At 40.0% G+C, this 16,899-nt stretch overlaps 1 protein-coding gene across 3 annotated transcripts in view; it reads right to left on the reverse strand.

The window, feature by feature from the left end:
* Window positions 1-16,899, reverse strand: part of pcnx2 (pecanex 2) — a 274,360-nt gene that overhangs the window by 224,810 nt on the left and 32,651 nt on the right. For all 3 annotated transcript variants that reach the window (XM_039738452.1, XM_039738451.1, XM_039738453.1), the window contains one exon: window positions 3,843-3,985. In XM_039738452.1, coding sequence (XP_039594386.1) covers window positions 3,843-3,985 — 143 coding nt within the window. The remainder of the gene's footprint in view (window positions 1-3,842; window positions 3,986-16,899) is intronic.

Consider the following 16,899-nt stretch of genomic DNA (forward strand, 5'->3'; position numbering starts at 1 on the left):
ATAATCAACCTTTTGTTTATTGAGTTGCATTTCCTAATAGACTGTATGGGCATAGAATTATCATATTCTTCAGGGATACACAATCTGTACTTATCCCCATTATTATCTGCTGTTTTTTCCGGTTCTTCTGCAGTGGCAATCTGCACCATCGCCATCTGATCAAGGCACCATGAAGTGCCCTATGTTGATGGATTGAAAGTGGGGGTCTCAGTGGTCCACAAGGCTAACATCACCAATTACAACTATGTGAAGCCTGAAAACCAAGAAGACTGATTTATGAACATTTATGTCAGGTAGAATGCCCAGTGGAACCCCCGCAGATTTTGTTTTTTTTTTCTCCAGCATAAATGGAGTTTTGTTTATGTTTTTTTCTGTCCTCCCGGGCCATCTGATCTTACCTTTGCCTTTGTTACTTATATTTTAATACTAGCAAAATACTCGCGCTTCGCAGCGGCGAAGTACTGCCTTAAAATTTTTATTAAGAAGAAAATTAAACCTTTTTAAACAGGGAAAATATACCTAAATTATACAATAATTATTTGTTAAGAATCTCTTTGTATACCACATTGTGAGTTCGGCCCTCCGGTTGTAATATGACCAAGCTGTGCGCTGAGTTTACTCTTAAGCATGCAACGTACAGTTGGCCATGTGAACAGTAATCTTGTCTCAAATCTCACAGCTTGGATTGCTGCTGTCATAATCAGTTTGAGTTTCATGGTTTGTTTCAATTACAACAGTATTTGTAGGACTTGTGTTGAAGAGACATTTGTCATCTGTCAAGCGTTATAAGTATACAACCGGTTTCATCGATAACTTCACATCCAGCTTTTGAGAGTTTAAACATTCATAAACATCAAAGTGTCAACTACTGAAATCGTCACCTGTCGATCTAAGATGTTTAAGAGGCATTGGCGATTGTCGAAAGGTGTAAAATATTTGGCCATTTCGGTACACTTGAAAGTGACAACCGAACAATTCAGCGGCAGCCGTCAACTCACATGCAGATGCATAGGTGAAGGGCTTAAGCATTTCACTCTTATAGTGCTCCAGTGTAGTATAATTATCTTCTGTATCATCATCAGTCCACACCTTGAACCTGTCCCAGTCATTCAATACACAAGACACAATGTTCCTCCGGATATCAAGAGTGAGTGAGTGAGTGAGTGAGTGAGTGATATGGCCATGCAATATGTAACAAAGAGAATGGAAAAGGTAGGTGCCATCTCCAGGCATGGAAACCACTCGGTAAGTGACAGTTCTTTGATCGATGGTGATCACCTCGATAGACATGTTAATGGGGGGTACGGTTGTAATGATAAAGGAAATGTGTACCTGTACATATGTAAAGTAAGTCTAAAATACCTACACAATAACTTTAATCGGAATAAATGAACAATAAAAAGGCTGCAGTTATCAGCAGGGAGAGACGTGAATCCCGTGGCGAAGCAAGGAAGGGAATGAAGAGACCGGAGCGATGGACGGCCTTATATAGGCAGGCAGCTAACAATGTGGCAGGCGTTGGGATGGGAGACCCAACGCTGCCTCACACGGTGACCGAGCTGCAGGCTATGGATGTATAAATGTACGTAAGTAGGATTCAGTTAGCGTTGGGAACCCACGTACCAAATTTCTTCAAGATTGGCCCATAAGTAACAAAGACCGTTGAAAAGTTCAATATGGCGACCGACAGTGGCATCATACCACCGAAATAAGTACGTACATCGGTTTTGGTTAGCGCAGGGAAGCCACCTACCAAATTCCGAGAAGATGGGGCCATAAATAAGAAAGTTCAACATGGCGAACGTTGTCAATCGTTATGACTGTTACGCGTAGAATTTCGAAATGAAACCTGGAAATAAGTACGTACACTGCAAAAAAAAACGAAATCTAAGCAAGTGAAATGTACTTATATCATGACGTTAAATCTTTTTTTCCTTATTGTAAGAATTATTGACTTGTCAAAAAACTTGTATTTACAATTATTTAGCATGGTTTGAGAAATCTTGTCAAGTAAATTTTGCTTACCCCATTGGCAGATTTTTTTGCTAAATAAAAGCAAAACAACTCTCATTTAAAGTTTTTTTGTCTAGTTTTTGCGTATGCATTTTTTGCAGTGTACATCGGTTTTGGTTAGCGCAGGGAAGCCACCTACCAAATTTCGTGAAGATGGGGTCAGCCTTCTACCTACACGGGAAGTTGGAGAATTAGTGACGTTGGAAAGTTCAATATGGCGGCTGACAGTGGCGTCATACCATCGAAATAAGTACGTACATTGGTTTTGGTTAGCGTAGGGAAGCTGCCTACCAAATTTCATGAAGATGGGGCCATGAATAAGAAAGTTCAACATGGCGGATGTTGTTGACCGTTATGACCGTTACGTGTAGAATTTTGAAATGAAACCTGCTTAATTTTTGTAAGTAAACTGTAAGGAATGAGCCTGCCAAATTTCAGCCTTCTACCTACACGGGAAGTTGGAGAATTAGTGACGTTGGAAAGTTCAACATGGCGGCTGACAGTGGCGTCATACCATCGAAATAAGTATGCACATCGGTTTTGGTTAGCGCAGGGAAGCCGCCTACCAAATTTCGTGAAGATGGGGTTATAAATAAGAAAGTTCAACATGGCGGACATTGCCGACCGTTATTGACCGTTATGACCGTTACGTGTAGAATTTCGAAATGAAACCTGCTTAACTTTTGTAAGTAAGCTGTAAGGAATAAGCCTGCTAAATTTCGGCCTTCTACCTACACGGGAAGTTGGAGAATTAGTGATGAGTGAGTGAGTGAGTGAGTGAGTGAGGGCTTTGCCTTTTATTAGTATAGATTATTGCCTAATCTTATTTGTTTTTCATTTCATATAACTTTCTTATTGTCATCTTGTAAAACACTTTGAGCTACATTGAATGTATGAAAATGTGAAATATAAGTAAATCTTGTTGAGGTTGTTGTTCACATTGCCCTCTATGGTACTAGCCTGAATTTTTGACAGGATTTCTCCTTCAAGTTGGCATTTCTGGGATATTTTGGGACTTTCGTTCTTTGGGACTCTCAAATTTCATAGCCTTTAGAGCTACTAGAGCCTTTTCATAATGAAACAAAGTAAGTAATTGTCAGCCTTGTTTCTTTAGACCAGCATTTCCCCATCTCCATTTAGTGTAGGCCTTAGGCCTGTTTTTAAAGAATAGATAGATAGATAGATAGATAGATAGATAGATAGATAGATAGATAGATAGATAGATAGATAGATATTACAGGCACTATATAATAGATAGATAGATAGATAGATAGATAGATAGATAGATAGATAGATAGATAGATAGATAGATAGATAGATAGATAGATAGATAGATAGATAGATAGATAGATAGATAGATAGAGGCCTTCAGTCACAGCAGCATGAGTGGGCACTGTGATGGTTACCATCTTCTCCCAGATCTAGCTCCCTGTGACCCTGAACTGGGTAAAATGGCTTTGAGAATGTATGTAATAATATAATTATAAGTAATAATAATTCTATACAATATGCTATGGAGTAATCCTGACCGATAAATTAATCATAGTGCTCATTAAATGCTTTTTATAATTATTGTAAAGAATACTTTATTTTCTAAAATGCATTATTAAAGTGATCACCATAAAGGGAGATATTTAAAATAGAAATTAATTAGTTCAAAGTAATTTCTCATAACAGGTGGAAATTAAAATAAAGCTTGACCAATTGCTTTGCAAAGTGGCTTGTAATGACACTCATAGTGGCCAGTGCTATGGTATACACAAAAACTATTGGCGTATTTGATAAAAACAAGAAAGGAATTCCTTTGCGCTAACACATGTTGCACTTACTGTGAACGGTATTGATCGTGAAGACGTCTTCTTTTGAGGTTGCCTCAGGCCTGCAGATCACTTGCAGCACAGAACTTTCAGACAGAGAAGTCTGCGATGGCAAAGGCTCATAGCCGCAGTCCATCTGCTGGTCTGCCTGTGGACTGGATATTAGTGCACAATTAGATATTTGAAAGGCATTGCTGTGTTGAATTTCTCTGTTCAGCACTTAAAAAAAGCAGTAAAAATATTTTATGCTACGGTCTAAAGTGATAAGAGCATAATCAGGACCACGGTGGGGATCTGGATAACAGGAGACGTTTGCTTTAAGCACATAACGTGCCTTTAGGAAATTCAGAGCCCTTCACTTTTTCATATTTTGTTGCATTACAGTCTTGTGCTAAAATTGTTTAAATTGTTTTGTTTTCTTTTTCCCCACATTAGGCACCACCCAATACCCAAGGGTGATAAAGCGAAAACAGGATTTTAGGAATACTTGCAAACTTGACTCCTCTGCTTTTGAAAATTTTAGACCCATTTCTAACCTGCCTTTCTTAAGTAAAATTCTAGAGAAGGCAGTCATTATGCAGTTAAATGACCACCTCAATAAACATGCTATTCTTGATAAGTTTCAGTTGGGTTTTATAACAAATCACAGCACAGAAACTGCACTCGTTAAAGTAGTAAATGACTTGCAGGTAAATGCAGACAGAGGCCATTTTTCTGTTCTCATCATCTTAGATCTGAGTGCCGCATTTGACACCATTGATCACAATATTCTTAGAAATCGCCTTAGTCAATGGGTGGGCCTCTCTGGCAGTGTCTTAAATTGGTTTGAATCCTACCTGGCAGGTAGAAAATTCTTTGTGAGTTGTGGTAATTACAACTCAAAGACACATGATATCCAATATGGTGTTCCACAAGGCTCTATCCTGGGTCCGCTGCTCTTCTCAATCTACATGCTTCCGTTAGGTCAGATTATCTCAGGTTACAACGTGAGCTACCACAGCTATGCTGATGACACGCAGCTGTACTTATCAATAGCACCTGATGACCCCGACTCTGTTGTTTCACTAACACAATGTCTTACTTGTGTTTCTAATTGGATGAATAGTAATTTTCTCAAGCTAAATAAAGAGAAAACTGAAATTTTAGTGATTGGCAATAATGGAAATAATGAGGTTATTAGAAATAAACTTGATGCATTAGGATTAAAAGTCAAGACGGAGGTAAAGAACATAGGGGTAACTGTTGACTGTAATCTGAATTTTAAATCGCATATTCATCAGACCACTAGGACAGCAGTTTTTCATTTAAGAAACATAGCAAAAGTTAGACCTCTTATATCATTGAACGATGCTGAGAAATTAGTTCACGCTTTAGTTTTCAGTCAACTAGATTACTGTAACGCACTCCTCTTAGGACTACCCAAAAAAGACATCAACCGATTGCAACGAGTTCAGAATGCAGCTGCTAGAATCCTAACTAGGAAAAAAAAATCTGAGCACATCTCTCCAGTTTTGATGTCACTACACTGGTTACCTGTGTCATTCAGAATTGACTTTAAAATACTGCTTATGGTTTACAAAGCCTTAAATAATCTCGCTCAATCTTATATATCGGAATGTGTGACTTCTTATATCCCAGATCGTAACCTTAGATCCTCAAATGAGTGTCTGCTTAGAATTCCAAGAGCAAAACTTAAAATAACTTAAAATAAGTGGTGAGGCGGCCTTCTGCTGTTATGCACCTAAAATCTGGAATAGCTTGCCAATAGGAATTTGCCAGGCTAATACAGTGGAGCACTTTAAAAAACTGCTAAAAACTCATTACTTTAACATGGCCTTCTCATAACTTCATTTTAATTTAATCCTTATACTCTGTATATTCAATTTATTATCATGACGATTCATGATGGCTCTAAAATCCATACTGACCCTTACTCTTTCTTCTGTTTCTTTTCCGGTTTTCTGTGGTGGCGACCTGCGCCACCACCACCTAATCAAAGCACCGTGATATTCCTACATTTATTGATTAAAACCCAGAAGTCTACGTGACCATCATCATCTAGTCCTTCCATGAGAACCCTAAATACAAAGAGGACTGTTTCATTTATGTTAGGTAGAATGCCCAGAGGGGGCTGAGCGGTCTCATGGTCTGGAAACCCTGCAGATTTTTTTTTTTTCTCTCCAGCCATCTGGAGTTTTTCTGTCCTCCCTGGCCTTCGGACCTTACTTTTATTCTATGTTAATTAGTGTCTTATTTTAATTCTTTTTTTTTTCTCTTTTTTTCATCATGTAAAGCACTTTGAGCTACATTATTTGTATGAAAATGTGCTATATAAATAAATGTCATTGTTGTTGTTATTAAAAGTTAAAAATCTCACACTGACGTAAGTATTCAGACCCTTTACTAAGTACTCAGTTGAAGCCCCTTTGGAATTGATTCCAGCCAGAAGTCTTCTTGTAGCCCATTTCTGTCAGCCAAGAACTCAAAGCAGAGGATACAGTGGGCAAAGGATGACCAAAATTGGGCAGCAGAACACTGGAAAAAGGTAGCCTGGTATGATGGCTCTCAATTTCTGCTGGGGCACACCAATGGTAAGGTCAGAATTTGGCACCAACAGCTTGAAGCCATGCACCCAACCGGTCTTGAGTCAAAAGTCCAGGCTGGTAGTGGTGGTGGTGCACTGTTGTGGTGAATGTTTTCTTGGTACACTTTGGATTCATTAATACCAACCAATCACCACTTGAATGCTACTGCCTATTTGAGTCTTGCTGCTGACCAAATGCAATACTTCATGGCCAATATTTACTCATCTTGTAATGGCTACTTCCAGCATGATAACACACCATGTCACAAAGCAAAAGCTCATCACAAACTGGTTTCATAAACATGACAATAAGTACAGTGCTCCTCAGCGGCCTTTGCAGTAATCAGATCTGAATCCAACAGAACACCTATGCAGTTTGGTAGAACAGGAGATTTGCAACATGAATGTGCAGATGACGAACCTGCAGAAAGTGCATGATACAATCAGGTCTACATGGGCCAGAATCTCAAAGGAATGTTTCCAACATCTTGTAGAAGCCATGTCATGAAGACCTGAGGCTGTTTTGAGAGCAAATAGAGTCCCTACGCATTATTAGTACAGTGGTCCTAAGAATTTGCTCAGTGAGCGTATGTTGTGATACACAATATATATAGACTGACGTCCTGGCCAGGCCCGATGTGGTTCATGCATCCAGCAGGCTATTATGAATTGACAACAGAGGTGGATGGAACAAATGGCCACCATAGAGAAACAGCATGGATAGATTGGCATCCCAAATAGGATGACTGCTATTCGCCATTCCAGTTGGGAGGATGAAATAATGGGCATAGAGAAGGAGAATGCCTCCAAAGTCCAGGTGCTCCTCCAGTGTGCTAGGTGGCAGTATTCTTCTGCTCTGGCTACAGTCTGAACACCCACCGCAAGCATGGGAGTCGTAGTTTTGGAGGGCGCTGCCAGGTGGAGGCTCCCCTGTTCTATTTACATGGAAATGTTTCCTGGAGAAAGTATTGTGGCACTGGAAGTACTGCTGGGTCTGATGTAAAAAAGGTCCACTCCACCTCAGCCAAGTGAGACAAAATCAGAAGTGGAGTTGGACAAAACTCACCTGGGAGGAATGGAGGAGGAAGGAAGTGTAAAGGAAGAAATAGTACAAAAGATAATAAAATCTGGACTTTTGAATCAGGGATTTCCATTAGAGTGGTCATGTCTAGGTGTTGAGGCTCTGGGACACCCCCTAATGGTCTCAATGAATTTATTTTTATGTTTGCATGAAAATACTTCATGATTATTTTTTGTGAACAGCGTGATGTTTATGGGTTTTAGTTGATGTTATTGTGGGTTTTATTTTTACTTCACTACATTTGTAAAGAAGTACAACAAACTTGTTAACATCAGTGTAGAAGATGTACAATAAGCTTAAGTAAATTCAGCAAATAAATCAAAAGATAAATAAAATGTTAGAGTGGATATCAAAGAATGGGAATTCACAGGTCTTTTAGTTCTTTTTTACATGACATTTCCAGTGATTTTCAGATTTCATTTGCATAATCTTAGAGAGTTGGAGTCAGTGGCATAATGGGACGTGTCCCACAACTTACTCCAACCAGTCACAGATCACCCCGACAAACTCAAACCGGTCATAGGGTTTGAGAGCTGCAAACCAATGAACGCTCATCCAGAAGCATAATCCATATAATGCAGAGACTAAGGAATGCTAGTGTTTCGGACCCCACAAGCAGAACAATACATATCTGATTGGTCAACAAAATGTCTACACATGACAGGAAATGAGTCTGGCAACTTTGATATTTTTAGTAGAGATCTTTATTTAAATACTAATTGTTAAATGATTGCCTACAAACCCTTCAGACAGAAGATAAACACCTTTCTTTTTGTGTCAATGTTTTGTGAGCTTTTTAGAACAAAGAAACGTGTTTGGGAACTCACAAACAGAGGAGAAGCTCATCTGTCTGATGTCTAATTTTTCAGGCACCACGTGGCCAGGGCCCTTACCTGGGTGAGATACCTTTATACTGGAAGGACCAGAGGACAGAACATGCACAAGGCATTATTCCCCTGGAGTGCTAGATGGTAGCCCCCTCCAGGTTACTACAGCACCATGGTTTCCCACAGGGCTGTATAGAAGTTGGAGTTTGGTGTAACCCTTTTGGATTCTGTGGGTGCCGCCATTGGCTGATGTAGGGATTGCAGAGCCGTTTCCTGTGTGCAGAATAAAAGAACCCCACTGCCTTCATTCCAGGAGCCAGAGTCAGGAGTGAGAGGGCGATGCCTGCCAGGAGGAGTGGAGGCAGAAAAAGAAACGGAGAGATAAAGAAGAAGAAGAAAAGAAAGGCTGCGTGCTTTAGTCTACTGTGCTTATTGGAGCTGTACTGTACTTTATTGTGGGAAATAATTGAGAAATGTTTACCACAATGAAATTAAAAGCCTGTGCAGAACTTGCATCCCTGTCTGTCTGTGTGAGATTTGTGGAGCTGGTGCACCCCCTGCAGGCCACACATGATAGAATGGAAAAAGAAAAACAAAAGTCAGAGATTGAAGCTGAATTCACTGTACCTGTTATCCTTTGTACAGCACCGGCTCCATCAGGCAGCAATATATTAGCCGTTAGAAAAGATGGGTCGAACTGTGGTTGAAAATCGTCACAAAGTCATATAATGTGATGTGCCCCACAGCTTACTCCAACTAGTTGCAACTCACCCCAACAAATCATATGGATCATGAGAACTGACAGCCAGCGAATGCTCATAATGTCGTTACAAGGAATAAGGAACGTGGGTTATTTTGGACCTCACAAACAGAAGAGAAACTTGTCTGTCTGATGATTCATTTTCTAAGTACCACGATAGAATGGAAAAAAGGAAGGGAAAAAAAAAGTAGAGACTGCAACCAAATTCAATGTACCTGTTAGCCCTTTATACAGCACTGGCTCCATCTGGCAGCACGATATTGACTGTCAGAAAAGGGGAGAACACAGCTATGGTAGAATGTCATCAATCTGGGGTAATTTGACATGTCCATTGATTTTCATCCATGCCAATTAGCCATGCTAATACTAGAAGTTGTGCAATGTGACATTGGGTTTAGTTAAATGAAAACCGATCTTAGTACCTTACGCAGTACGTATGTCAAAGCTGTGTAAACCAAGATATAATGACTCTAGAACTTCAGGGAGTGTCCTGCTGCCATGATGAAATTGGAACCCATATTAAAGAAAGGGACGCGACGCACAGAACAAGAGAAAAGGCACCAAAGTCATTCCCCGTGTGTCGGGTCAAGTGAGATTATTTACCATCATCTGACCAGTGTGGGCAAAATTTATAAAAGCAGTGCTACAGTTTAACTTCCAAAAAGTATATCAAATACAGTGAAACACAGGGCACTCACAACCCCCTAAATGCCTTTCATTGGATGGCAACAGGGAGGCTTGGGATAAAAGCAACTGAAATTACTCAGGATAGTCAGTACCCCTGCTAGATACCTAGCACTTCCATTAGAAAAAAAGGTCCAGGGGTACAGGAAAGCTAAGAACTGCCAAACGGCAGAAGGACATCTTGAATCTCACCACATTTCTGTATGTGACTCAAAAGGTACCTGGTTATAAATGGCCACTGTCTGCTAAACTACACTGAATCCTGAGCTGGAGGGCTGGCATGAGAAAGAATGGCATTAGAGCAACCAAAGACCAATAGATGTCAGAGAAAGAGAGCGAGACGGACAATGTGTGTGTGTGATTTTGTCATGGCATACAGAAAAAGAGCAGGTAGGCCCTGTCACACACGTGCGCATGGGAGGCAGCTAAAGCAGTGGTTCTCAACCTGTGGGGTGGGGGTGCAAAGTAACAAAAAAGGGGACGCAAAGATGTGAAAGAAAGAAAACAAGAATCAAAAATATGAAAAAAAAACATCTCTTGAAACCAAAAGAAATTAACTTAATCTACATTGTGTAGATCTCTCAATTAATATATCAGAAAAGGAGTGGAAAGTAGCAATGCAGAGAATTCACTCAAGCTCCATATGCGCAAAGCATACAATTATACAACTCAAAATTATATATCGAGCACATCTGTCTCGACTAAAACTCTCCAAAATGTTTCCAGGACATGATCCAACCTGCGAACGTTGCAACCAAGCCCCAGCCTCACTGGGTCACATGTTCTGGGCCTGCACCAAATTAACATTATTCTGGACAAAAATTTTAATTACCTCTCAGACAGCCTTGGACTCACAATCCCTCCTAACCCATTAACAGCTGTGTTTGGGGTTCTTCCAGAGGGTCTTAAAGTGGAGAAAGACAAACAAATTGTGATTGCATTCACTACACTGTTGGCACGCAGACTTATTCTGATAAACTGGAAGAACCCAAACTCTCCTCTTTTAAGTCAGTGGGAAACTGATGTGTTATATTATTTGAAATTGGAAAAATCAAATACTCAGTTAGAGGATCTGTACAGACCTTTTTCAAAACATGGCAGGATCTAATCAGTAATATTTTAAAATAAGTTCATAAAGCACAGAGACTTTTTTTTAAATTAGGTATGTTTACAAGCCTTAAATTTAACGTTATTTGGCTTGCTCTTTCTCCCAGGGGTGGGGATCGATCTGTTCTTAATTGATTGCTTTGTATGGATTATAATAAAATTAATAAAATAAAAAAAAATAATCTACATTCTGATACTAGAACAATAAATATAGATTTAGATAAATGTCGATAAAATTTAAGTAGGTATAATAAAATATGCATCTACATTTCAAAAACATGTTAAGGGGGGCGCGATTAAAATTGTTATGAAAACTCGGCTCGCAAATACTTAAAGGTTGAGAAACGCTGAGCTAAAGGACTTGAGTAAGGGCAGTTCCGAGACATACCGGGATGTGGCAGAGTGCACTGACTCTTTTTCTTCCTTGCCTGCAGACCATTCACGGGAGATTCCACCTGGTCCTCTTGACGTCACTTAAGGGACCGAGCTAATGGAAGGAGAACTTGCCGGCTCCGGCCCCTGTGATGTCACATCCGGGCTCCCACCAATGGCAGAAGACCTTCATGAGCCCAACCCCTTTGATTTCACTTCCTGTCTTCCCATTTAAAAGCCTCCACCTTTTCCCTATTCCCTCAGTTCTGTATTGGACTCGGTTCTGTGCACATCAGTGGTGTATCAATTTAAAGCAACTTTGCAGCTAGGAAACCAATTATATGGGTGGCTGCCCCAAACCTTTGTATGACTCTGTCTCGAGTTTGTGACAACCCTTATTTCTTTTTCATAAAATGAAAGAAGTCTCTGTTTTAAAGACATATCTAAATTAATATGCCACCACTCCAGATAAGGTTAAATGCTGGATGCCAATATATAGAGTGAGTCATAATCATGTTAACACTAATGGATAATTTTTATGTCGTGCTGAAATTTGGCAGGCTCATTCCTTACAGCTTACTTACAAAAGTTGGGCAGGTTTCATTTCGAAATTCTACACGTAATGGTCATAACTGGAACCTATTTTTCTCCATATACTGTAATGGATTTTAGCTCGATGGCCGTGGGGGGGGCGGAGCTGCGTGTCACATCATCACGCCTCCCATGTAATCCAGTGAACTGACTGAACGCAGTACGTAGAAAAGAAGGAAGAGCTCCCAAAGAGCGCTGAAGATAAACAGCGAATACTTTATTCACGAGACCCAAGTTTAATGAGAAGACATGAGGTATAAACTTTGGATCACTTTGTAACGGAGTTAAAATTGCTGTAGCGAGAAACTTTTAAGTGCCGGGTCTTAGCTAACATTAAATAAAGCCGTGGACATGGCAACATCACCCAAGAGAGCAGCTCACGTGAACTGACTGAACGCATTACGAGTGATCACTTCCATGCATCAAACCTGTTCAAAAAACGCATTACACAATTGACAAGGTGAGAAAAGAATATGCTCCGAGCTGAGCTCCACAGCTAACGCGGTCTTGCGGAAGCAACTTCGTCACGCTGCCACCAAATACTCACAGAAAAATCCACAAGTTAATACACACGCTGTCTCTAGAGTTTCTCCACACTCAATGTATTCCTTGCATTCCCATTATACCCTCTGATCTCCCATTTTAATTCAGATGCCTCCAATTTCCAGTAAGGCTCTGCTGCGCGATGACAAGTAATAAGTCTCAGGGACAGACCCTACAATAGGTTGCCATTGATTTCAGACAAGATTGCTTTTCTCCTGGACAACTATACGTTGCATTCTCAAGAGTGAGCTCGCTCAGCTTCGTCATATTACAACTAGAGTGCTGAACTGACAACGTGATATATAAAGAGAACTATAATAATCGTAATAAATGAACAATAAAACAGCGGAGAACCCGTGGATTAAATAAAAAGACAGCTTCCTTGGCAAAGCAAGGAAAAAAGATGGCTTTATATGTTGTTCGTTTATAATACAGCAGAGAAGCTGTGTAAAGGCTGCTTCACAAAAAACCAGCGGAGCGCCTTATATGAGCAGGCAGTCAGCTAAAGAAGGGAATCAATAAATATCTATAATCGTAATAAATGAACATAAAATAGCGTACAAGCCACGGATTAAATAAAGGAAATGGGTAAATGAACAGTAAAATAAGTCTCGAATAGCTACACAATAACTATAACAATCGTAATTAACGAACAATAAAACAGTACAGAACCGCAAAGCAAGGAGAAACGATGGCCTTATATGGCGTTCGTTTATAAAGTAGCGGAGAAGCTGTGTGAAGGCAGCTACACAAAAAAACAGCAGAGGGCCTGTGACGATGTGGGTTCTGGCTCCACACTCCCTTTGCTGTTGGGAACCCTTGAACCCAACACCGTCGATAATGTTGCCGAATGAGCTAGTCAATGGAGGCAAATTACTGAGCAAGGGGAAGGTAGAAAGTGCAAAAGTGCTTTTATTAAAAACAGTCAACAAAAACAAAAACAGTGTTCATAAATAGTGCAGATCTTCATATTCATTAAATAAATAATCCATAAAAAGAACGTGGAGTAAAACCAATAAATAGAAAAAACAATCCTTAAAAACGAGAGGTTAAAATCTTTTTAGGAAGCAGTCTTAAAACCCAACAAACAAATCTGGTGCTCTTCTGTTAGCGTCTCACCTGCTTATCCCGTATGGGCCAAGCAGCAGGCAAGACGCTCTCTACAGCTGCCCTCCTCAAACACACGCAAGACTGGAGACCTCCCGATCCCTGGCTTCGGTTTGGCTCTCATCCCAGCCTCGAGACTTGGACTCCTTGGTCTCCAGGACGCTCACACCAAGGACTGCCACTCCAAGCCTCCCGACTTCCGCTGCCTTTCCATGGCCTCTCTGCGGCTCGTCGCTTTCACCTTGGTCACTCCCGCTACCTGCTCGCTCAGCGGGAGCGACATCAACACAAACACGTGGGTGTCGGCCTAACACCCAGCTTCTACGCAGCTGCCCACGAGCGCTCGATCGCGCGCTCACCACACGCTCCGCGTGTCCGTTTCTCTCCTGCACCGCTTGCTTCCACGCTCCCTGTAACCTCCGTCCTCTCCTTTCCTTTCTCTCTCCGATCGTTTTTTTCTTCCCGAACGTTTCTTTCTTTTTTCTCCTAAAACCGACTCGCGCTTCTTTTAAAATGACGAGGGCCACAGCAGCTGCAGCATTAGCCGCGGGACAATCATGAATGTGGGCAGTTCCTCACCTGTGCACTAGGTGAGAAACGCCCACACCCTACGGATCGTCCCACGGCCCACTATGGCCCAACGTCCCCTCGCTAAGCCGCGAGCACAATGATTATTTATTTAAAAATCAATGGCCTTTTCTCCACGAGCTGTGGACCCATAACACCACAGGGCCACACTCTGAATGTATTCCTCGCATCACCGTTATACCCTCTGATCACCCATTTCAATTCAAATGCCTCAAATTTCCAGTAAGGCTCTGCTTCGCGATGACAAGTAATAAGACAGACTCTACAAAAGGTTGCCATTGATTTGAGGCAACATTGCTTTTCTGCTGGACAACTATACGTTGCTTTCTCAAAAGTAATCTCATTGCACAGCTTTGTCATATTACAACCAGAGTGCTCAACTGACAACGTGGTATACAAAGAGATCCTTAACAGATAGTTATTGGTATATTTTCCCTCAGTTTAAAAAGGGTTTCTTTTCTTCTTGATAAAAATTTAAAAGCAGTTCTTCGTCGCTGCGTAGCGCAGGGATTTTGCTATATACAGTATATATATATATATATATATATATATATATATATATGTATGTATGTATATATGTATATGTGTGTGTGTATGTATGTATGTATATGTATGTGTATATATATATTGATATGTGTATATATGTGTATATATGTAGATGTGTATACTGTATGTATATATATAGATATGTGTATGTGTAGATATGTTTATATGTATATATGTATATGTATACTGTATATGTTTATGTGTGTGTGTCTTTGTGTGTGTGTGTGTATATATATATGACAGAAACACTCATAACAGTGACAAAACAATTACATTGACAATCATGTTACATTATTTTTAAAATGTTTCCTTTTCTTTTTCATAACTTCTTTAACACCTTACTTCTCTGCTGCGAAGCGCGGGTATTTTACTAGTGTTAACATAATTTTGACTCACCCTGTATTTCATATTAATAATATAGAAATGCAGTAATGTTAAATAGACAGCAGATGGCAGCATAGCTAAGGCTATAAACACAATAGAAAAAAGGATCCAGTAATTTACAATAATAGAGTGGTACAAACAGAGCGAGGTCACAGATATGGCATGTGAAAAAGTAAGTACACCCCTTGGCAAACATTGACTTCTTTGATCTTTAAACATATTTGAACAGGCAAACATTGCCTACAAACAACTGTGATATACTTGAATAAAAGTACAAGGAAAATGCACCTTTTCATGGTAAAAAGGTCCTATATAAATAAAATGCATTATTAATAAACATAAATATAAATATTGGGCAAGTGTAAGTCCACTCTTGGCCTCATAAGCTGGCTCTTTAGCAAAAATGACTTCTTGTAGGCATTTTGCATCAATGCACACCAGTCTCCAGCATTGACTTGGTGAAATTTGTGACAACACCTTCCTGCAAATTTCAGTTTTCTTTCAGTTGCAAGATGTTTGTGGGTTTTCTTGCACATGCTGTCCATTCTTAAACACGTCCCCCTTCCTTTAACATTTCAACTGGATTCAAATTAGGCCTCGGACTAGGGCAGTCCATAACCCTCCATTTCTTCTTTTTTGAGCCAAGTTGGTGGGTTTGCTAGTATGGTGTTAGAAGGTCCATGTCCTTTTCAACTTTATCTTTCAGAAAGATGGCCTCACATTCTCCACAAACACATTTTACTGTCATTGAATCAGCTATGAATTCTGCATCAATTTGTCCAGGCCCCCAGGCAGGAAAGCGAACCCCAAGCCACAACATTTACACCACCATGCTCTACAGTTGGTAGGACATTTTGTGCTCACTTTGTGCCAAACATGTCTATTGTTACTGTGGCCAAATAATTCTGTCTTTAATTCATCTGCACATTGTTCCAGTAGGCCTTGCTTAGATGTGCAAACTATTGTCTTTCTTTAATCTTCTTTTGGACAATAAAGGCTTTTTCCAGGAAAACACCTTGCATGCAGATTGCACAAATTACATCTCTTTCTTATTGTAGATGCATGTACTTTGACACCAATTTCTGTAATAGTTCTCTGCAGATAACTCGGTGCAAGTTTGGAGTTCTGGGAGACTTCTTTTAGTATAAAAGGGTTAGGTCTTAGGCTGAATTTGCTGGGCTAGCCAGACTACGCCACTTGTAGATGATACCCTTACAGTAGAACGACTGATTTCAAATCATTTGCCAAGCTTGTCCGACTCATAGGCACCCACAGCCTTCATCATGAGGGCCTTAGAGTGCTCCTTTAATCATTGCATAATGACACCACACACATCAAGAGCTAAGAGAACAACATACCTTTAAACTCTGTGGTTTAGATAGGAGGTTCTAATCATCCACAGCAAATCTGGAACACCCGTTTCTAATTCGATTATTGATAAATGGAAGGGTAGACTTACTTTGTCCATGAGACAAATCACATTTTTGTTAATTTACATTATGAGAATGAATACACCAGGTCAGTTTGAGGAGTTGTTTGTTCAGGTATATCACTTTCATCTATAGACACCATGTGCCTGTTCAGTTATGCTGAGAAAGTCATCTGTCTCCATGTGGTGTACTTACTTTTTGATATGACTACAGATGGACACCTCTGTTTTTCCAGTTTTAATTCAAATTTAATCAGCTGAAATCCAATGATGACCTAAACGGTAAACAGTAAACTGCCAGAGGTTTAAATTTAAAGTTTATCTTAGGAAAAACTTACATCAGAAAATTACAAATGTGCCTTCTCCAGGTAAAAACTAATAGGTTACAACGTACAGATGTTCTGCAACAATTGTAAATGAAGCCTCACACGTTGAAGAAAACAGTTTGCACAGGTGTCCCAACTTC

This window comes from Polypterus senegalus, chromosome 16 (genome assembly GCF_016835505.1).
Source record: "Polypterus senegalus isolate Bchr_013 chromosome 16, ASM1683550v1, whole genome shotgun sequence".
NCBI lineage: Eukaryota > Metazoa > Chordata > Cladistia > Polypteriformes > Polypteridae > Polypterus > Polypterus senegalus.